At 41.3% G+C, this 23,192-nt stretch overlaps 1 protein-coding gene across 1 annotated transcript; it reads right to left on the bottom strand.

Moving 5' to 3' along the window:
- Positions 1-2,400: 2,400 nt before the first annotated feature.
- POMP (proteasome maturation protein) lies at positions 2,401-22,759 on the bottom strand. Its single transcript, XM_004384148.1, has 6 exons — positions 22,573-22,759; positions 19,483-19,580; positions 17,757-17,817; positions 13,982-14,083; positions 8,897-8,990; positions 2,401-2,559 (listed from the first exon to the last, which is right to left on the bottom strand). The coding sequence occupies exons 1-6, from the start codon at positions 22,573-22,575 to the stop codon at positions 2,492-2,494; spliced, it is 426 nt and encodes a 141-aa protein (XP_004384205.1). The 5' UTR covers positions 22,576-22,759; the 3' UTR covers positions 2,401-2,491.
- Positions 22,760-23,192: the final 433 nt, after the last annotated feature.

Below are 23,192 nucleotides of genomic sequence, written 5' to 3'. Positions count from 1 at the left end.
GCCTGATGGTACAGTGGTTAAGTGCTTGGCTGCTAACCAAAAGGTTGGCACTTTGAACCCACCAGCGGCTCCACTGGAGAAGGACGTTGCAGTCTGCTTCTGTAAAGATTACAGCCAGCCGTGGAAACCTTATGGGGCAGTTCTGCTCAGTTCTATAGGGTCGATATGAGTCAGAATAGACTCCATGGCCAACAGGTTTTTCTAGTGGTCAGGAAGGGGATACAGGGGTTATGAATGTCCAACTTATGTACAACCCGTAGTTATGAACCAACCCTGATAAAGCCTATTAAAAATTCGAGGTACATACAATGGTTCATAATTAACAAGCAGGCAGTATTTTGCAACACGCATCAAAACATTATTATTATTACTGTATTATTATGTTAAAGACGTCTTAGTGTATCTGGAAGTGTTTAAATTTCTTATGCATACAAAGGTACATTATACATTAAGACAAACATTTGACATTAGATACAAACTGTACATTAACTCTTCCGACTTATGTACAAATCCAACTTAAAGACAGAGTTAGGAACAGAACTCACTCGTAATCCTGGAACTGCACGTACGGCGTATCACTCCTAGAACCAAGGTACAGAAGAGATCCCCACAATGTTCTCATTACTTGAAAGAGAATGTATCTAGAAATAACCAATAAGCAAACCTTCATTACTTCTGTATTTTTTCACAATTTAAGTGTAAAGTGGATTGGCAAACATCATGCAGGCAAAGACTGGCTTAATCTTAACATAACTCGGGGCAAAAGAATGTTTAAAAATGTTACTTATTTCAAGGGAGTCCTGGTGACACAGTGGTTAAGAGCTCAGGCTGCTAACCGAAAGGTCAACAGTTCCAGCCCACCAGGGGCTCCTTGGAAACCCTACAGGGCAGTTCAACTCTGTCCTATAGTGTCGTTATGAGTCAAAATCGACTCGACGGCAATGTGTTTTCTTTATACTATTGACAGTTTAAACCGGATTCTGTGCTGCAGTGGGACAACCTCTGGACGTAGTTTTATAACATTCATTGGCAACAATTTTTAAAGAGACATAAAAGGCTATTGTTTTAATGTAAGTTACATCTCTCCCTCTGGTGCTTTGAATTGTTACAAAATCACTGATGGCCTGTGCATTGTAAGATGGTTAGCAGCATCCCTGGCCTCTACCTACTAGGTGCCAGTAGCAACCTCGCCAGCCCCACTGAAGATGTGACAAAAATGTCTCCGCAGACAATGACAAATATCCCTGGGGGAGAAAGAGTACAATATTGCTTTCAACTGAAAATCGCTCATCTAACAAAAATGTTTCTGAAAAATTGTGTGTATACAAAAATTTTGATAACCAAAAAATAATTATTGAGACTTTGTAAGTTTAGTACACAGTATAATTAGCTTTAAGGAGCCCTGGTGGTGCAAAGGTTAAGCACTTGGCTGCTAAATGGAAGGCTGGCGGTTGGAACCCACCGCTCACCCCACAGAAGGAAGCTCTGGCAATCAGTCCTCACAGACTGCAGCCTAGGAAACCGTGAGGCAGTTCCACTTTGTCACGTGGGGTCACTGAGTGAGAATCCACTCGAGGACACACAATAACATCATTAGTTTTGCTTTGTGAAATATGATATATTAATGTTCTAAAAAATCTTTACTTTTTGTATACCAGGTTCATAAAGAATAACTTATAAGGAAGAACCATGGTGAAAAAATATTTTTAAAGCAATTACTATGGAAATTGCTTGTGGATGCGTGTGTATGCATATATGATTACGTTCTAGTTTTTTTATAAAGTTTAAGCATCTGGTAATATGTAAGTACAATGTGGGTTTTACTGTTCTTTAACAGTGTTACTTAGCAATGTATTAAATACATATTAATAGATACAAAATCTATAAAGTACAACAGTTTAATCTACACCTGCTGGTTGCTTTTTCACTTTAAAGACAAGTCCAAAATCAACAGCTCTGATTTTATAACTTTTTCAGGCTAAAGGAATCAAAGATTCTAGATCATCAATAAAACAAATATTATTCTTACGAGTGTTAATGGACTACACTGAAACAAGATAAACACTGTTTCTGCATTTAATTTGAAGTGTTGCTACTGAAATTAATTACAAATGTTTACTCTGAAAGATGCTACTGTGAAGGTCACAGACTCAAAAATTGATTAATGGTTATTCACAATTAAATTTATGGAATACCTACAAATGGGTTTAAATGGAACCTGTGGACAGTTTTATAATATTCATCAGCAACATTTTAAAGACATAGAAGACTATTGTTTTAATATAAATGAGGAGTTTTAAAATCATCTCCCCTTACTGCTTTCAATTATCACACAGCCATTACCAAAGACCCAAATAATTTCAAATAATCGCCGATACCATTTAGGCAAAAATTCTTTTATGCCAGTACTTTTAATGTTGTGTACATCCAATCATAGAAAAAAGACAACTCTAAATAAGATGCAACCCCTGTTTGCGTTGCCAGCACAGTGTTACAGTAAACCAAGCTTATGTTCCACCATCAAGTGTGGTTCTCCCATTACTTCACTTTCTGATGGATCTGAAAAACAAACAAAACGAACATATTTAAAGAGTCTCAAAAAAAATAAGTAAAAGTAAAAAGACAAATGGACTGGTTTCACTTATATGAAAATCTACAACAGGCAAACTAAAGTGACAGAGAACATATCAGCAATGACCTGGGGCCAGTGGCGGGGACTGCAAAGGGACCAGGATGATGAAAATGTTCTCCATCTCCATCGAGGTAACGGTTACACAGCTGTATACATTCGTCAAAATTCACAGACTTTTGTGATTAAAATGGGTGCATTTTACTATATATAAATTATACCATCACACAGTTGATTTAAAAATAAATTGAAAATGTTCCTCTTTTTTAAGGTTCTTAAGTTTTCCACAGGCTTCCCAGACAAATCCAGGAACAATCTTCTTTTTTTTAAAATAGACTTTATTTAAAAAAATTTTTTTTTTTTATTGTACTTTAGATGAAGGTTTACAGAACAAATAGTTTCTCATTAAACAGTTAGTACTCATATTGTTTTATGATATTGGTTAACAATCCCCCGACATGTCAACACTCTCCCTTCTCGACCTTGGGTTCCCTATAACCAGCTTTCCTGTCCCCTCCTGCCTTCTAGTCCTTGTCCCTGGGCTGTTGTGCCACATTACTCTCGTTTTGTTTTATGGGGCTGTCTAATCTTTGGCTGAACGGTGAACCTCGGGAGTGACTTCATTACTGAGTTAAAAGGGTGTCCAGGGCCATACACTCGGGGTTTCTCCAGTCTCTGTCAGGCCAGTAAGTCTGGTCTTTTTTTGTGAGCTAGAATTTTGTTCTACATTTTTCTCCAGCTCTGTCCGGGACCCTCTGCTGTGATCCCTGTAAAAGCAGTCAGTGGTGGTAGCTGGGCACCATCTAGTTGTACTGGACTTAAGTCTGGTGGAGGCCGTGGTAGTTGTGGTCCATGAGTCCTCTGGACTAATCTTTCCCTTGTATCTTGTTTTCTTCATTCTCCCTTGCTTCCGAAGGGGTGAGACCACTGGAGTACTTAGACAACTGCTCACAGGCTTTTAAGACCCCAGATGCTACTCACCAAGGTAGAATGCAGAACATTTTCTTTATAAACTATGTTATGCCAATTGAGCTAGATGTTCCCTGAGACCATGGTCCCCACAGCCCTCTGCCCAGCAATTCAGTTCCAGGAACAATCTTTAATTAAGAGATTAAGCAATCACTAAATCTAATTTGCAAAACCTTTTTATCTGTATTGTTTTGTGCTGTGCTGCACACACGCATGCATCAGAAATCTAGGGCAAGAAAACCTTAAAAATCATCACTCCCTTGTTTTGATAGATTATAAATCAGACTAAAGTCTCATTTTCCCTGTGATAATACACATATAAGAACTTAAAATTCCTGTCAAACAGTAAGCTCCCTAAAGACAAATAAAGCCCCCTCCCTACTCTCCAACATCGAGGTAGAAATACAGCAATAATGTAATGAACTAAACTAAAATCAGTTTGTAAAAATAAATAACCATCCACTTTATAATGATGACTCCTTAGTTTCTTAGTGCTGCTATAACAGAAATACCACAAGCAGGTAGCTTTAACAAACAATTTTATTTTCTCACAGTTAGGAGGCTAGAAGTCCAAATAAAGGGTGCCAGCTCTAAAGAGTGCCAGCTCTAAAGGGTGCCAGCCCTAGAGGAAGGCTTTCTCTCTCTGTTGCTCTGGGGGAAGGTCTTTGTTCCTTGGTGATCTTCATGTGGCATGGCGTCTATCTTCCCCCATGGCTGCTCGCTTCGCTATGCATAATTTGCTCTTTTTATGTCTCCAAAGCGACTGCCTTAAAACACACCCTATACTTATATGGCTTCTTAACGTAACAAAGAAAACCTATTCCCAAATGGGATTACAGTATAACCACAAGTGTAAGGGTTAGGGTTTACAACATACTTTGGGGGTATATACCATTTAATCCACAACTACCACCAAGAGTAATACACATCAGGAGAATCAATGTGGATGTTCCTCATGGGATGTTTTAAGAGACTGAAGATTACTGTGTCACATCAGTCCAGAATTCAGTACCCTGGACACCTGTTACACAACAAATCAGCCTTATCAAAAGTTGATACTGCTGTATTAATAATAAACTGCTATGTCCACAACAGGCACTGAACACCTAAACTTAAAAAATATGTCTGCACATTAGTACAAAGAAGAATGGGCAAAGACGCTTGCTGCAGCACAGGTCAATGTTATTGAAGAAGCAAGGAAAAATGTAAGCATCCACCAGTGATATGTACAGTATGATACTGTGTTAAGAAAAAAACCCGAAACCTCAAAACAATGCCAAATCTTTTCTGACTACCTACAATTTTATGAAGATACAAAGAAAACGGCCTGGAAGGACATCCAGTAACTAAAAGCAGCAGGCAACTCTAGGGACTGAGGGAGAGAAATAAATGGGATTGGGGGGGCCAGAGGAGGCTTTCATTTCAGCTGTAATGTTTCAAATCTTTGAACAGACAATATACTTATTTATGTAACTATAACTTTAAAAAAAAATTTTTAAGCTTCTGACTCTCTTTGATACAGTATCTGCTTATTAAATATATCACTTGCACCAAAGACAAGCAGCCCATCACGAAAGCAAGGCACTGGCCTGCCAGCGGACTGCGGTCCTAGAAGCTGTCCTGCTACTAGCCGGTGCGAACCTCCTGTTGTTGTAGCTGCTAGGTGCTGCTCAGTCAATTCGGACTAACAGCAACCCCACGAGACAGAGGAGAAATAGCGCATAGGGTTTCCTAGGCTGTTATCTTTACAGAAGCAGACTGCAGGATCTCTCTCAAGGAGCGGCTAATGGGTTTGAACTGCTGACCTTTTGGTTAGTGGCCAAGCGCTTTAACCACTGTGCCACCAGGGCTCCTTGGACCTCTTCTAGGTCTCAGTTTACTCAGTGAGGGGACTGAAGTCAATGAAAGGCCCCTTTCAGCATTAAGAAAAGCATAGTTCTGACTTTACCACTCCCCTCTTCACATTCCCTTCCCCTCCTTATAAAACGTGCAGGTGGTTTCTTGGCTAAGCACCTTACTGATGAGCAAGCAAAGATCTCATCATTTCCAATATGAAAAAAAAAAAAAGATATTTTCATCATGGTTTAATAGCTTTCATACAGTGTTTAGATGAACATTACTCTCTCTTTATAAACTCAAAAATTCATTCTGAGTTAAAGGCGATGAAGAGAACGTAGTAAACAAGAGTTTTTAAAAAGAAACATGTAGGTTCCAATCTTCTGCCTTGGACCAGCCGTGGAATCTCAGGTCCATGAGCTGACCCCAGCAGGCCTTAAAGCAGCCATGGAATTTCAGGTACATTAGCTGACCCCTGCAGGCCTTGCCTTCCTTAGCTATTGTTGTTATTAGGTGCCACTGAGTTGGTTCTGACCCTATGTATGACAGAACAAAATACTGCCCAGTCCTGCACCATCCTCACAACTGTTATGCCTGAGCCCACTGTTGCAGCCACTGTTTCAATCCATCTTGTCGAGGGTCATCTTCTTTTTCTGCCGACCCTTTGCTTTACTAAGCATGATGTCCTTCTCCGGGGAAGGACAGAATAATATTGTTTACTGAACATTTTCTATGGGTGAAGCACCTTACTAGGCACTGTGAACACAACAGTTAACAGGAAAATGTCCCCAGCTCTCATGAAGCTTGTATTTAAGTTTGGGAAAACAAATAATAAACAAGAAAAAATCACCATTTAAGTAAGGTGAGGTGACAGAGTGACTGCAGACTACTTTAGACTAGGTACATAAGGAAGGCCTCTCTGTAAGAAATGACATTTAAACTGAGATTCGATAGTAACGGGAAAGAGTATTCTAAGCAGAAGGAACAGCTAATGCAAGGCCCTGAGGTGAGGCCCCAAATCACCCACATACGATGCAGGCAGTTTCCACAAGAGAAAAATTACCCAAGGTGCAGAACAATGGTCTCATCCTGAGAAAAACCACCTACCTAATCAAGGAATCTTCCCAGCTCCTATCTACCTGAGAGGGATACAGGGTGAATGAGAAAAGATGTCCACAAGACAGTCAGTGATCCTTTTAAACAAGAAGTAACATCACAGCACTCCCCTGCTTAAGGCCATCCAATGGCCTTCCCCTGTGCTCTGAGTAAAACCCACACTTCTTTTCAGGGCCCGCAAGGCCCTGGCTCAGCTGTGCCCTGCCTAGCTTCCACCTCACCTCCTCCACTTTCCTCAGAACATTCCAGTCAGATGGGCTTCTTCACATGCTCTTTATGTCCACTGGGAGACAATGCTCTACGGGTTCTCACGATTCTGCGTGTCTTGGGAGCAAAGGATATTTCTAAAATGAACAGCCTCAGAAAATAGAGACAGTGGCTCCCTGGAGCACAGCATAGGCAGGCTGTGGCCTATTATAAAAGATTCAGGTGCCCTAAACTTGGGGTTTCTCTCCTGCAACCAAATACATTGTATATGCAGATGCCACCTGTTGTGGATTGAACTGTGTTCTCCAAATACATGTACTGTAAATCCTAAACCCCTATAACCCGTGGATGCAATCTCATTTGGGACTATGATCTTCGTTATGTTAATGAGGATTTTTATCAGTGTAGGGTGTATCTTAAACCAATCACCTATGAGACATAAAAAGAACAGACTGAACACAGAGAAGGGAGCACAAAAGATGGGGAAGATACGCATCACAAGACTGCCACGGGACTGAGGAACAGAAGCTATAAAGAGACAAGGACCTTCCCCAAGAGCCAACAGAGAGAGAAAGCCTTCCCCTAGAGCTGGTGTCCTGAATAGTGGTTAAGAGCTACAGCTGCTAACCAAAAGGTCAGCAGTTTGAATCCACCAGCCACTCCTTGGAAACCATATGGGGGCAGTTCTACTCTGTCCTACAGAGTTGCTGTGAGTCGGAATCGACTTGATGGCAACAGGTTTTTGGTTTTTTTTTTTCCTACAAGAAAATAAATTTGTTAAGTCACCCACTTGTCGCACTTTTGTTAAAGCGGCACTAAGAAACGAAGACCTGACCCTCTTCTTGCTGCCCTGTGGGAACTGGGGCACAGGGAACCAGCGAAAATGCTGACACTGTGACGACAGCTACTGCTGCGGGGAATGAACTGTTCCTTGTCTCTAGGAGTCTGTCTCCTGCCAGCCCCCAGGAAACTACGGCAGACTGACTGGTTAGCTTGCAAGCAGAGTGAAATCTCAACCCCTTCAGAGTTCTGGACAGTCCATCAAGTGATTCTTAGCTCAGATCCCTCAAACATACTGTTTCTTCTGCCTGAAAGTCTTCTCTCCGCTTTAGCTCAATTAATTCATGTTTGTTTTGTTCATCCCTGTATATAGAGCTTGGCCCTGTGTCTGACACATAATAAATGCTCCATAAATCTCTTTCTTTACACAGAATTACAGAAGCAGATTTTTAAATGAATGCATTTGTAAATAATTAGAAGGTGAGACTATATATATACATATACATATATATATATACACATATATATATATATATACACACCACCTTACTAATTTTAAATGAGGTCTAAGTTCAGTGTAAAAGCTTAGGAATCCTAGGTTTTCCTGCATTCAACAACTTGTGTCAGGGAAGATTCTCAAAGAGAAGGCTCGCTAGACTTCTGTTATGTCCACAGCATTTCCTCACCAGGCGTCAGCGGACAAGCAAAACGAAGCTAATTTAATCCTGTTGGGTTTTTCTGTGTCTTCTGAACTGCTGGGCCATAATGAGCAGAGGCAGTGCTGGTCAGAATTTTATTTGTTTATCTTCCTCAGGGCCAGAAAAAATAGAGGACACGGGTATTGTTCTTACTTAAAAGTCATTTATCTCACAGACAATATAATTACTCAAGGAATTTTGTTCAAAATGACAGGTTCTTCTTTCCTACTCACCACACATTAAAAAATTGGGGGTACGGGGGAGGGTATTTTTAAAGAAAACTTTTATTTGTTCTAGTAGTTTTAAAAACTAGTCACATCTGACAAATGTCTTGGATACTGAAGCAACTATCATTGTTTAAGAGTCAGCTAACACACGATATTGTATTAGACCCACATCAAACTTTAAATGAACATAAAATTAATGATGACCATTAGTGACTAAAAGGCATATAATCTCAGAATTTCACAAGCAATCTTCACTTTTAAAAACAATTAAAGGACAGTTATTACTATTAAATTTTATCCTATCGCAGTGAACAAACACAATTGGATCCAACAGGCTGCAAGCTCCACGAGGACAAGGATTTTGTCTGTTTTGCTTTCTCTTGTAGCCCTGTACATAGCAGGGTCTCCATAAAAAGGTGCTGAAGGATACTTACCATTAAGAATATCTTCGAATCCAATAGTCTCATCAGTACCCCTCAAAATATCCAGTGAAAGGTTTGAGCTCGGAAGAAACGGAAGACGCTGAACCTTTGGGAAAAGGATGAAAGGGTAAGATTAGGAAAAAAATACAGAGAATATATAATCTTAATTTTGTGTTCTTCATTCTTTACTTGTAAAATTTACAAAGCCAAGTAAAATATTAATTTAACCAGTTAAATTAACAAAAATGCCAGTTAGTATTTTAGACTCAAGCCAAGTTTTAAAAAACTCAAACTTTCTTCAAGATATGTAAAGACACTAACACTGTAGCTTTGACTAACACTTAATAATCCCCATCCAGTTTGCACGTATATTTGGGGATTTGCCACAGCACATACCATGGACGAAATGCAATCTCCCAGGGCCTGACACCATGTCTTCCTCCTAATAAATGCGAGATGATCAAAGTCCTGAAGAGATCCCAACTCAATGAGGGTATTATTCTACTTAGTCAACTGACGACTGTATTTTTTGTAAATAACATGCCCATACATAAAACGCATGGAAATGGTGAACTTAAGTTTAACAGTTCTGGCGTAGACTGCCTGTGCGTATACTGCACACGTCCTGTGACATTTCCAAAAGGGAATTTCAGCCTCACTCACCAGCCCTTCCATATCACACATAAATGAGATCACTCTGTTCATTCTCTTCAATCTTTTGCTTATGTGTACAGTCAGAAAATGTTATTTTTGATCATAACTGTATACTAAACGTATAAGCCATGATCAAGAAGTCATGGATTAAGTTTGGTAGTCCCTCATAATCAGAAAATAAACAATTGAAACTGTGTATTTTTTTCTACTAAGTTGATAATTACAGCGCATTAGCTCACCAGTTGAATGCGAAGAGCTTATCAGATCATCTTAAGCGAAACTGTTAGGTGTATGCTAGGTCTGCTTATTTTATAGTTTAATTATGTCTTTTTAGTGTCAACTGAAGTCAGCAATATGTAAAAAAAAAATTGGCACAGCATGCAGACGAAAACGTAGGGGAGGGATCTGCGCATGTATAACTCATGCATTATTTGCGAAAAATACGGCACTTCATTTTGTATGTTATTTTGTACTATGTACAAATAGTACAAATGTGAGGTATGACCCTTTAAGACAGGAGTGGTAACCAGAAATGCAGATCAGAGTCACTTGTGGAGACTTAAAAACACAATGCCATTCTGAATGTAACTAATGCTACTTCTTTTTTCCAAGTAATACATACCTATTAATGTAAATCTTCTGGGGTGGGGGAGGTTGGGGGGTGTTGGAAACACATCCTTATATGCAAACCTATAGAATGGCACCTAAATATAGTGGAGAAAGCACAGGCTGTGGAGAAAGACAGACCTGGATTCAAATTCTGACTTCACCATTTACCAATCACATGGCTCTAGGCAAGTTACCTGACCCTTCTCCCCGTCAATTCCCTCCCTCATCTGCAAAAGAGGAATGAATACTACCATCCTCTGAGAACTGTAGCACAGTGTAATGAAAGCATGTACACAACACAGAAACTGGCACATAGCTGGCACTCAGCGAACTGCAAAGCAGCCAAGCCGAATTTTCAATTGTTCTGTTCTTTGTTAGCAATCCAGCAATCGTAATTAGAATCAATGCAGGTAATTATGGATACTGACAAAAGAATACCAAAAGAGTAACAACTTAATGACACCAGTATTTTAAAATAATCCTATCTTTAGAATCTAAGGGTGCAGTTATATTAATATTTTTCTCCCAAAAATATATCCAGACTAAAGATACTACTTTCAATTACAAATGGCCTGCAGGGTTATTTAAAATCTTTACTGTGGAAAAATTTCTCTAGATTGTTAAGGCTAAAAAAAAGGATGGGGTGGGGAGGCTAGAGGAAGAGGAAGAAACAGAAATAGGAGCCTGTAAATGAAACCAGAAATAGCAACGGGGCTGGTAGGTACAATGAAATCAGAGAATAGTCCAGAGACAGTATCAAAAGCAGGGAAGAACAGGCCGTTGTTATACATCTTGACAAGTAAGAATTAAAAAAATATAGGTAGGTTAGGCAACAGGCAAAAAGGGTCAGCATTCTGGGCAAAGACTTTTGGAGTAAATGGGATTAAAAGTTTAGGCTCAAATTTCAAACAATATGTAGTACGAATCCGAGTAACAACAGAAGAATAAAAAGAGAAGCTAATAATTCTGCACTAAACACGTGTTATTTCATTTAATCTTCACAGTAATCCCAATAACCCTACACTGTTCTTACTGCAATCTCCATTTCACATTAAAAACAAACACACAAAAAATCATAGGCTCAGAGGTTCTCTAACTTACTTGAGTTCTTAAGTCTAGTAGAGAGTGGAGCCAAGATTCAATCCAGGTTATTCTGACTTAAAGCCATGCTCTTTTTAGAGCTTTATCCTTGGGAAAGGGTACCAAAGCAGCTTCCAGAGTGACTTAGCCCACTCAATTGATGGCATTAATAAAATTTATTGAAATAGGTATAATTTTGGCCAGGTGAGACTAAGGAATCCACACTAGCAGGAAGAATAAGTGCAAAAGCCAAAAGATGCAAGAACACAGTCAGTCAAGAAACCGCGACTAACTGAGGAGAGCAGGAGCACAGTGGAGAGCAAAGAGAAGCCACTTGAGGCACGGAGCCACGCTAAGGAGGTGGATTTTATTTTGATGGGAAGGCGAGGCAATGAAGGACTTTAAAGAAGGGAGTGGTGTGCTCATACTTGTGTTTTACAAAGACTGTTCTGGCTGGAATGTGTACAGTGAATTAGAGGGGCAGCAAGGTTATTGTGGTAATCCAGATGAAGCCTGACAGTGGTCAAAACCAATGTAACGGCAATGGTGATGAAAATATGACAATGCAGTCAAGCGAGAAGATTAAGTAACTGAGTGGATGCTGAGGGTGGGGGATTGAGGTTGGGGACGAGGTACTGGGTAAAAGGGAATAACCAAGGCTAAAGCTACAATTTCTATCTTAGGCAAAAACAGCTCAGATGATATGCATGTGAGGATGCAGAAGTTACTCTGTACCTGTAGATGTGAAATTGCCTATGGGGCATCCAACTTGCGGTACGATGTGCTGCTTTTATAGGACCTATCTCGCCATGGTCTTCTAACACCCACTTGGGTGCGACTATACAAGTCAAGTAATTCTGGCCCACCAAGTGGATTGGACAGTTGCTAATAATGGAAATAAAGGTCAAGCTATTCGTGTGGGGGTGGCACCATGCAAGTAAAGTCTATGGAACCTTAACAACGGGATTGGTCAGTTTTGCCATCCCGCTAGGCTTAAAATGAGCCATCCCAGGGGTGGGAGGAGAGGATTTCACCACCACCAAGAAAGAAAAGCCAGGAGTGGCATGCGTCTTTTGGACCCGGGATCCCTGCACCGAGAAGCTCCTGGAACCAGGAGACTGAGAGACAGAGACAGGCAGAGGCAGAGAAAGAGAGAGAGAGCTGTAACAACAGAAATGGCCAGAAGCAGCAACACAGAAATGATGGCAGCAGAACCAGGAGACTGGCAGATGGCCTGGCCCACAGAGTGAGGAAGCTAAGAGCCTTCGGGCAGGAGGCTTGCTGGTGGAATAGGGTGCCTCCGGGCACTTGATGGAGGTAAGTTTGCTGACCCACAGAGCTAGAGCTGAACACCTTCAGTCTGAGGCTTACCGGTGGAGTGTGGTGCCTCTGGGCACCTACTGGCAGAGCTAAAAGAGCTTGCCCAAGGGGCAAAGGGTCAGAGACCTGCCTGCAGGCACATCTGAGAAGAGGTTGTCCTGATGGAAGAACTGTATCCCCAGTGTTCCTGAGCCTGAACTATATAACCTATCACTTCCCTAATAAACCTCATAATTTTGAGCATTGTCTGTGAGTTGTGTGGCCACTGCAATGAATTATCAAACCCAGCAGAGAAGCAGACAGTACTGTGGGAGAGACTGCCGGTGTCAGAAATGGTAAAGATGGTAGAGAGGAGAGGCATGTCTGACCTCTGCCTCATAGGAATCAGCCTTGGGCTGTTGATCTTGCTACTCCTTCCCCCTTGTGAAGTTAGAAGAGGTCAGATGCCTCCGCTGTGCCATTTTTACACAACTGGAGAAGCCTAAAGGTCTACAGTTCATGAGAGCTATAACCTGGGAGTCATCAGCATATAAATGGTAACTAAATCCACAGGAATAGATAGGAAACAATAGGTCGAGGAGTGAACTGGGTGTGGTATACTAACAAAACCGGCGTTTAAAGAAACAGATAAAAGGAAAGGAATCAACAGAGCCACTCTGAGAATGAGGGTTCATAGAGGCAGGTGGACAGCAGGCAAGTGTGGCATTCTAAGGGACAAGGGAGGAAGGTGTCAATCTGTGTCCAATACCACAGACAACAGTGGATCAAGTGAACAGGAGGCAAAGGAGTATACACCACAAAATGCAGGCAACTTTTTCCAGAAGCTTACCTTGCAAAAGCACACTCAGTGACAGAGAAGCTGCTATAAAGGGATTTAGGACTGATAGTTTTTGTTTTAAAAGACAAAAGAGGTTCAAACGTGTAAATGCTACTGACAAGACAGAGCAAAAAGAGTTGAAGATGCCAGCTGTGGAATGGATCCCTGATGAAGGAACCCTGACTTGGTGTGATGTGCTAAGATCCCACACACAGGTGGGGAGACAGCACTTACACCCTTGGAAGGACACTGTCCAAGATCTTATTTTTAACAGGTATACGCGGCCTACCTTCGAAAGTGCCTACTAGATATTCCACTTGGATACTCCTAGGGACATCTCAAATTTAATGTAATCCCTCACAAGAGGAAAGACATGAATGAAGATGCAGGTTAGTTTTCAGACACTGAGCCTAGAACTGTAAGGAGTTTTTCCATCCAATGGCTTTTTTCTGTATGAGGTAGGAATCAAGGTCACATGCTAAAAAGGGGGGAAGGTAGACTAGGTCATGGAAGAGCAGGAAAGGTAAAGTTTGAAGCAGCCATTATGAAAACAGACAAGTCTTCCAACCTCCGTCAGCACGCACACGGACGCAGTCATAACTGCGATCCAGACTCACCTGCTGCACCGCCTTGAATTCCATCTGCAGTTTTAGTGGAGCAAACAGACCCTGGATGTTTCTCAGGGTGGAAAAATTCATTTTATCTTGGTTGAGCTGGAACTACAAAAGCGAACAATGGAAAAATGTTACAGTCCACATTCCTCTTTCTAAAGAGTTGGCACTAATACATACGTAACATACACTTAAGATGGACTTTAACGTCATAATAAAATGAAGTACTCTTACTAATTTCTCCTAATAAATTTTAAAACATATACACATCTGTTTTTTCTAGTATGCAAGTGTACTTCACTAGGATAAAACTACCACTTAAAATCTGGATGCACAAAATTAAAAACTAAGGAATATTTTTCACATTGTTGTAATGCTGTGTGCCAACAAGTTGATTTCGACTCATAGCAACCTTACAGGACAGAGTAGAACTGCCCTATAGGGTTTCCTTGGCTGTAATCTTTACAGAAGCAGATTTCTCCTGAGGTCTTTCTCCTGAAGAGCTGCTGGGTGGTTTGAACAGCCAACCTTTCAGTCAGCAGTTGAGCACTTAAGTGTTGTGCCACCAGGGCTCCTTGTTTTTTTCATATTACAAAGGTATATTTATCAGGCATAATCCTAATTTCATGGAGCCCTTGTGGTGAAGTGGTTAAGAGCCCGGTGGCTAACTAAAAAGCCATCAGCCACTCTTTGGAAACTCTATGGGGCAGTTCTACTCAGTTCTTCAGGGCCGCTATGAGTCAGAAACAGCTCGACTGTGACGGTTTGGTATTTCGGAATCCTAATTTCACTGCTTTTGAAGTTGACAGAGCAAAGAACAGGTGGAATTTGACATTCAGAAAAAACTATCTACAGTGACAAAAAATTAACAGTGAGTTTCTAAGTATGAAAGTATATTCTTTCAAAGGATTTTGTAAAAGAAATAATCAGATCATTACACCATCCTGTTAATTAAACTCCAGTGTTATCTGGTCATTGATTCAGGAGGGAAAAAAAAACCCGAAGCTCTGAAGTCTATCCGATTTGTGGGAGGTACTAATCAGCATTTTTGGTCTGGAGTCACACTTCTACTAAGCACTGATGATTAAGAAACTTTGATCACAATACACTTCAGGCAAAATGAAAGGTTAGTGACTCATGATTCTAAAACAGCTTCCCAAAATGCCTTTATAGCGTAGGGAATTTAATATGCAAACAGACTGCCACAAGATCTGTTTAAGCTAAGGTAACTGTAATGAGATAAGCAATCTCTTGGCATCACTTTTTATTACACTGTTCTCTTTTGGAGGAGCCCTGGTGGCACAGTGGTTAAGTACTCGGCTGCTAACCCCAAAGTTGGCAGTTCGAACCCACCAGCCGCTCCTTGGGAGAAAGATGTGGCAGTCGGCTTCTGTAAAGATTACAGCCTTGGAAACCCTATGGGGCAGTTCTAATCTGTTCTAATCTGGAGTCACCTTGATGGCAGTGGCAGCAGGCTATACTCTCTTGATAAGATTTTCTCTAACAGCCATCAAGGAGATTATTTTGATAAAAAATCTGAGAGATTAGTGCCTTCTGAGGGACATGACCTGGAGGCTATATATATGAAGTTTGAAAGTACAGCATCTGTCAATATTTAATTTAAAACAATTAGTTACTTCAGCTTAAATGAGAAAAAATTTGACAGATGCCCTTAGGGAAAATCTGCAACGTTTTGTTACGTATATATGAGCTGAAGTCTTAATTGAGGAGTTTCCCTTAAATATTAAGTTATCCTAATGATAAGTACACATTATTTTATACAGAAAAATTCAACTTAAATAAACTTTCGATGAATATACCCACCTTGTCACATGACATTAAACTGCAATTACCAATCAACATATATTTAATGATCAGCAACCATACACAAAATTAGGCTCTACGTGGGCACTACACAACAAAATAGAAGAAATAGTCTACTCTGGAGATTATAATCTAGTTAGGAAGACATTATGCACAGATCAGGTTTCTCAACCTTTAGCATTACTGACATCTTGGGCCAGATAATTCTGTTTGGGGTAGGGGGCTGTTCTGTGCATTGTACAATGTTTTAGCAGCTTCCCTGGCCTCTACCCAATAAATGCCAGCAGACAGCCCCCTTCCCCTAGTTGGGACAAACAAAAATGTCGTCAGACATTGCCAAATGCCCCCTTCGGTGGGACAAAAATCACCTAGTTGGGAGCCCCTAGTGCAGATGGTGATGGCCACCGTCCATCACAATTACTCCTGCAGCGTCCAATCATGGAGAGCTAAACTATAGCCAGCAACAGGCCAAGGGCTTCAGATGCTTTACCTCACCCAAACTTCTCAACAGCTCTATGAGGATGGCTTATTATTACCAACTCTGTTTTACAGATGAGGCAACGAAGACTTCACGAGATGAAAGCAACTTGCCAAAGTTTACTTAGCTAGTAAGTATAGCATCAAGAATTTAAGCCTGTGTAATTCAACTAGAAAACCCATGCTAAAAAATCAATAATACATAATAGGTGCTACAGAATTTACAAAAAAAAAAAGCAGAAATTACCTCAAAAGATGTATGAAATTTTTACCGCTCACCATCTTAGCCACTCTCAACTCAGATTTGGCAAAGTTTCTCTTCACCTACATCGCTCTGAACCGAACCAATATTCCAAATATAATGGCCAGACTAATACACAGAAAAGTGACACTCTAATCTCCCTTGACTAGGCTGCACGTTCTCATTACTAAAGCCCGAGGTTACATTAACTCTTCTTGTTAGTAGCCACTGGGAACAGTTATTAACCACAAACAATCTACCCAACTCCCACTCAGCCCACAGTCCACCGTCTTATCTTCAAGATTATCTTCCGTCAAATAGTATCTCTTGAGTTACCTATCTAGTAATTTCATAAAAGTGAATTAAGATTAATTTCTCACGGGCTCATTTAATTGCTGCTGTTCACAGCTTACTTTACTAAAAACCCACAGTGGACTTAACAGTCCACTTAAGAACAGTGCCAAGATTCTGTTTCCATGGCCAGTCTGTTTTTTAGTTAGATCCTGTTTAGAGAAGATGGATGTTTATTCATCTTCAGTCTACAGGTAATTTTCACTTCCCCTATTATTTCTCAAATACGATCAACTATGGTTTTATAATGATACTCATATGCCTTTAACTCTATACTCCAGGACATCAACTTCCCAATCAAACAGCACTTTATGAAGTACCTATTCACTGAATGTCTTCCCCACTAAATATTAAGCCCCTTAAGGACGAGGATTGTGTCGTCATCATCTGCGTACCCAGTGTGCCTAGCAAGTGGGTGTGCCCCTCAGTAACTCAAAGATGGGAGGCTTGAGAAAGAGGTGATGGCTAAAGGTGTGGACTTAGAGGCCCACAGCAAAATGACAGGGTGAGAATATGGTAAAAGAAAATGAGATCATCAAATGAGAAAACATTATGAGAGAAACAGAGAGAGGTGGACTGATCTTTAGAGACGACCATACAAAAGGAGGAGAAATGTGTGGAAAGGGAGCTTTGGTGAAGCAGTCATGACAATTTAAAAGTCTACCGTTGCAAAGATATTGGAAACAAGGCCTCATATTCTTCACGGTCATCATCCTTATACTACCCATTGCTGTCGAGTCGATTCCAACTCGGTCACCCTACAGGACAGAGTAATCCTTAGTACTAGAATTGTTTTAATAAAAATGAAACCACAAATTAAGTATTACTAAAAGTATTTTTCTACTAGAGGATAAAAATAAAGACACAGGAACTTAACAACATACTTACATTTTTTTCTGACAATTCAAGAGGATGACTGGGCAAAAGTTCATTTTTCACACAAGAAAAACTGAAAATAAACATTTAAAAAGGAGGTTAAATATCACTCAATACCCAAAGCTAAAAACTGCATCTATCAAGGGCGTGAGTATAATAGAGAGCACAAGGGTTTTTTTTTGGGGGGTGATGAAATTGTTCTGTATCCTGACTATGGTGGAAGTTATAGGACATGGAAGTATACATCCTCCTAAAAAGGGGCAAATTCACTGTATGATAATTTTTTAAAAATGTATCTACTACTGGTAGTCAAAGACCTCCATTCACTAGGGAGAGCCCTCCAAAAAGCGATTCTAAGTGATGCTCCATATCTAGGAAAAAATTAATAAATGCACGTTTATTATTATACTCTGATGAGATGCTTCTTGCACTATATAAAACCATCGAAGTCTCTTCCCTCCTGGTCTAATGCGTATTTAATGTATCCTTCACATTAAACACATGTTGAACAAGTATGTTCAGCATTTACTAAACAACGACTTATGTGCAAAGTACTGTTAGGTGACGCACAGTTGGAACCATGTCACCGGTTTTTATCATTCTAGGTACATAAAGGTGACTATCTTCTCCAGACCAGGAGCTCAGAGCTGAAACTGCAGAAATCCTGCAACAAATATTTACTGAATACTGTCGCTGTATAGAGCACTACTCTAGACACGGAATTTGAAAATGGTCTTGCTCTTGGCAATCTTACAGTCTAACCAGGTACAGAAAGGAGCATTTCAAGGGGGAAAACATCATCAGGACTCAGTTACTAGCTAGGCTATGATTTGATAATACTATAAATCAAATCATATCTCTAATTCCAAAGGCTATACACTGTACCTTTTCCAATACAAAATAGAAAGTCTGTAATGAGGTGTCATGTCTGTCCCCAGACAGCACATTAGAATGCTATTATAGTAAGAATACCATCATAATAAGAGTAAGCACCCTAAAATTAGATTAAAAATTCAAAGCATAAAATGTTTATAGAGAGAAAAGTATCATCCTTATCTAAGCAGAAAAGTGACCTGCCCAGAAAAAGGACTAGTATCATAAACTGAGACCTAAACATATAGGAACATAAAGGAAAGCGAGAGACAGGGCATAACTGTATGTGAAGCCAGAAAAGAAAAACAGTAATAACAGCTAACACTGAGGTACTGCTCTTTAGTATTTTTCACATACTGACTTGTTTACTCCTCAAAATGACATACATACTATTATTAGCATGAAGACACTGAGATAAAGAGCAATTAAGTGACTTCCCCAAAGGCACAGTAAACAGCAGAGCCAGGATTCAAACCTAGGCAGCCTGAGTCCATGCTCTCGACTGCTAGGCTCTAGTGTCTCTCAAAGAAAGGTGATTACTCTGACAGTTAATCAGGTAAGGAGGCAAATCGCTTTCCAAGTTATCAGTAGCAAAAAAGAAGACTCCTATCCAATCACACTACTAGGTACCATCTCCTTGGATGTCCTATTCCGGGAGCTCATTACTCCTGTAAGATGCCTCTTCCACTACAGAAAACACCTAAGCATCCTCCCTGCCCCTCCCCCAGGTCTAAGATATATTACTTAATAGCTCCCAAATTAAATATACGTTTATAGTACATCAAAATATTTAAAGAATATCAGGGGGAAAAAATACAAAACCATTTTACTGTAACAATGTCAACGCCACAACTCCCCCATATACCCTTTCCGAAGAAGATCGTGACTTTCAAAAGGTCCGCTCGCTGAAAGTTCAGTAACTGGAATACTGTCTTTTAGCTGAGATCCGAGTCCTCTGGAATTCTACAACACAAAAAACACTATTAAATCATTCACTCATTCAAAAGAACAAAAAACACATATGGAACACCTATGGAAAAAAAACAGTTTAAACACTGGAGAGAGAGAGAGAGAAGATATGGCTTCTGCCATCCAAGAGCCCACAGTCTAGACAATTATGAGCCTTAAGCATTATGGCAGAGGGACATACAGGGGACAGTGGGTAATACCAAGTTTAGGGGTGGGGGTAAGAAGGACTCCCGAGCTGATCGCAGAATGCTGTCAGGTCAAAAGACGTTCCAGGAAAACAGAAAGAACACGTGTAGAAGTATAAAAGGATAAGTGAACAAACTATAAGTAGTTTGAGATGACTGGCTAAATACAGCATAAGAGACGAAGAAGTAAAGGTCGGCAAAATGAAAAAATGAAAAGCCTTACACATAAAGACACTTCGGTTTTATTCTAAACTTACAGCGAGCCTCTGAAGGGTTACAGCATGATCAGATTTGCTTTCATTAGAAAGCCCCTCCATTAGGTAGTCCATGGAGAGTGATTAGCATAGAATGGTAAAGCCAAGGAAGAATCCTAGGGAATATCACTCCTTTGGGATGAGGAAGAACACGGAAATAGGACTGAGAAGTGAGGGGATAGCTAGAAGACAGTGGTTACAAAAGCTAAGGAAAAAAAGACGTTCAGAGAAAAGCACCAGCTATTAAAAAAATATATATATATTTAATCAAGATAGTATAAAACACAAGACGCTGCATTTGGTACTGATGTAAACCCTACACATTTATAGTATGAAATTTTCAATCAACAAATATTATGCACTTATGTATCAGTTACTCTGCTAGGTGCTGAAGATACAGGTCTACCTCACAGGGCTTAGTCTAATGAAGATATGTTAAACAAGCAAATAAAATATGGTAACTGCTATAAGACACTGACCTTAAATTACTTGTTCAAATACAAACCAAAAAACCAAACCCACTGCCATCAGGCCAATTCCAACTTAGCAACCCTAAAGAACAGAGTAGAACTGCCCCATAGGGCTTCCAAGGCTGTAAACCTTTATGGAATCAGACTGCCACATCTTTCTCCCATGGACTGGGCTGGTGGGTTTGAACCACAGACCTCTAGGTTAGCAGCCACGGATTTTATCCGCTGTGCCACAGGGCTCCTCTTTCAAATACAACGTACCTGCAATGCTGCAGAAACATGCAAAACAGCTGCAGGGAATTTAGTATCAAGTCTTCTACAGTGAAACCTGTGAAAGCCCGGCCGGCCTGCCTGCCTTGTTTTTCTGGATCTCACAAGTTTTCTGACTTTGACAGGGTGCAGTGTTACAGCTTTTCTATCACTCGTTTCAGTGCAAAATACTTGCATTTTCCTTCTCTGACAGGTTTCCACCTTACACAGGTCCTGGCTTTCACAGATTTTACTGTACTATCCTTGAAGATATTTTCTATCCTGAGAAACCAGCTTTTTTTTAAAATTGATCTCTTAATGCGTTTGTGTATTTTATTTGGTCACGTACTTTATCCTGTCCAGTGCTTCTTCAGTCTACCACCCTAGTCCAGACTCTAGGCAGCACTTTCCTGGGTCTTGCTACCTCTTATACTCTTCCATTTTCCAATCTTGCATACCAAGGTTTCTCTAAAGCATACAACCTCCCGCAACCAAAGCTGGTAAATAACTTTTCACTGGTTCATCAATGGCTGGTTCCAGTTCTTAGCCTGGAACTCAAGAAGCTTCACAACAGGTTCGACTTGCCTGCACAGAACTCATGGCGGACTGGGAAAAGAATCTGGAATCTAGTGTGAACTGTCATTAACGTACTATGTGACTCCGAGCCAGTCATGCAACCTCTCTGGGCCTGTTTACTCATTTGTACCAGGCAGCTGAACTCCTTCCAGGATGACAGTTCTATGACTGTACCTTTAGAAATGTAACTCCTGTTACTTTCCTCTGCGAACATCCTTCTCCTGACACACTGCTTCACTGTAAAGTGACAGAAAAACAGTTCCTCTCTGCACAAAGAAAATAATTCTGATCTCTGGGTTCTAACGTTATCATCATTCTTCCAATGTCCTTCTGTAAAATATCAGGATCAGCACTTGATGTTTCTAATAAAGTTGCAGAGAAAAACCCATCTATGAAACCTAAGCAGCATTAGTCACATTTGAGAGTGTCTGTAACACTTCTTTACAATGATTGGCGATATTTACCGACCAAAGCCTCCTAGATTTGGATGGACTACCAGTGTCGGTATCAGTCAGTGGCAATGATGATCCAGTAGTCTTTCCCAAACGTCACAACTTTTAAGTCTCTTAGTTTCTCCTTTTTGTTTAAAGTTTAAAAAAAAAAAAAAAAAAAAGGCAGAGATGCACTAACAATACTGACAAACGGAGGGGAGCAACTGTGAATTCTTTTCCTTCAAACACTAGGAACCATGCCCGGCATACTACAAACCCTAAAAATAAGAGTCAAACTAACTCATACAAATGCGGCCTGTAGTTGTGGGTTGGTTATCAAGATAGTCCCCAAACGCTCACTCACACCGAAGACCCTTGCCTCCCATTCCCGCCGCTCAGCGTGGCCGGGGGCCAGGTAGGGTGAGGATTTTGCGGACTCTGGGCTCTCAGAGGTTCTCCCCTCGGGGAAAGGGTAGTCGGCGGCGCCACTCTACAAAACAGTACACTTTAGAGTTTGTCCTTTCCTGCTCCGCGCCGCCCACGGGGAAGGGGCCGGGGCCTGCTGAAGGAATCAGAGATGGGGGCGCGCGAATGGAGAGAAAAGGAAGAAGCCGAACCGCCGTTGGCGGGAGCAGCGCCGGAGCCGGGCACAGACTACAGCTGCGACCATCCCCCGACCCCGTGACTCGACACATCATGGCGCCCGAGGCCGGCCTCGTCCTCCTGCCGCCGCCAGGGTCGGGCCGGGAGGCAGCCGCCGGGGCCTGCCCGGGCCACAGTCCGAACCTCCGGGAGCCTGGGCCGCGCAGGAACTAACTCACCATCTTGAGCCCGATCTCCGCACCGCCTCTCAGCAACGTTACCCTCAGTCAGCCCCGCCGCTCACTTCCGTTTCCGGGGGATGCCCCCCCACATCCGCCGGAAGTGCGTCCGTCCGGGCGAGGAAGGAAGTAGGGCGAGGGGCACCTGGAGGGAGACGCGCGTGGCCGGGGCTCCCACGCTTGGAATCCCAAGGGACCTGGGGGCCAAGGGCGCAATGAGGGTGTAGGCTGGGCAGAGGACAGGGTCAGGGTGAGGCGTGCCGAAGGGGAGGGAAGACGTGGGCCTCAGTTTTATCGGTAATAAACATCCACCGTTTGTACGGCATTTTAAGATGTGCCATGTGCTTTTGTGGCTGCATCGCCTTATTTAGTATGCAGCTCCGCTGAGGTAGATATTGCTATTCCCGATTTGCGTAAGGGTAAACGAGGCCTAGGTAGGTTGAGTGATTTGCCTGAGATCGTTCAGCTCTTAAGGCAAAAGTGGGACCCAAGATTTTGAAGGTTTGTTTTTATTATTTTTAATCATATACCGAAGGCCTACTATGTTCAGGACTCTGTACTGAGGGTGAGAGTACAGAGATAAACCAGGATGATGGTCCCTGGGCTAGACGAGCGGGGAA

This window comes from Trichechus manatus, unplaced genomic scaffold, assembly GCF_000243295.1.
Source record: "Trichechus manatus latirostris isolate Lorelei unplaced genomic scaffold, TriManLat1.0 scaffold00118, whole genome shotgun sequence".
In the NCBI taxonomy this organism is placed as follows: domain Eukaryota; kingdom Metazoa; phylum Chordata; class Mammalia; order Sirenia; family Trichechidae; genus Trichechus; species Trichechus manatus.
This window is presented reverse-complemented; position numbering and strand designations above follow the sequence as displayed.

Coding starts and splice junctions, on each gene's coding strand:
- POMP (XM_004384148.1), bottom strand. Junction 17,818..19,482: donor CACGATCTTCTTCGGAAAGG/GTATATGGGGGA, acceptor GTTTATTTTCAG/TTTTTCTTGTGTGAAAAATG. Junction 14,084..17,756: donor TTGAATTGTCAGAAAAAAAT/GTAAGTATGTTG, acceptor TCGCTTTTGTAG/TTCCAGCTCAACCAAGATAA.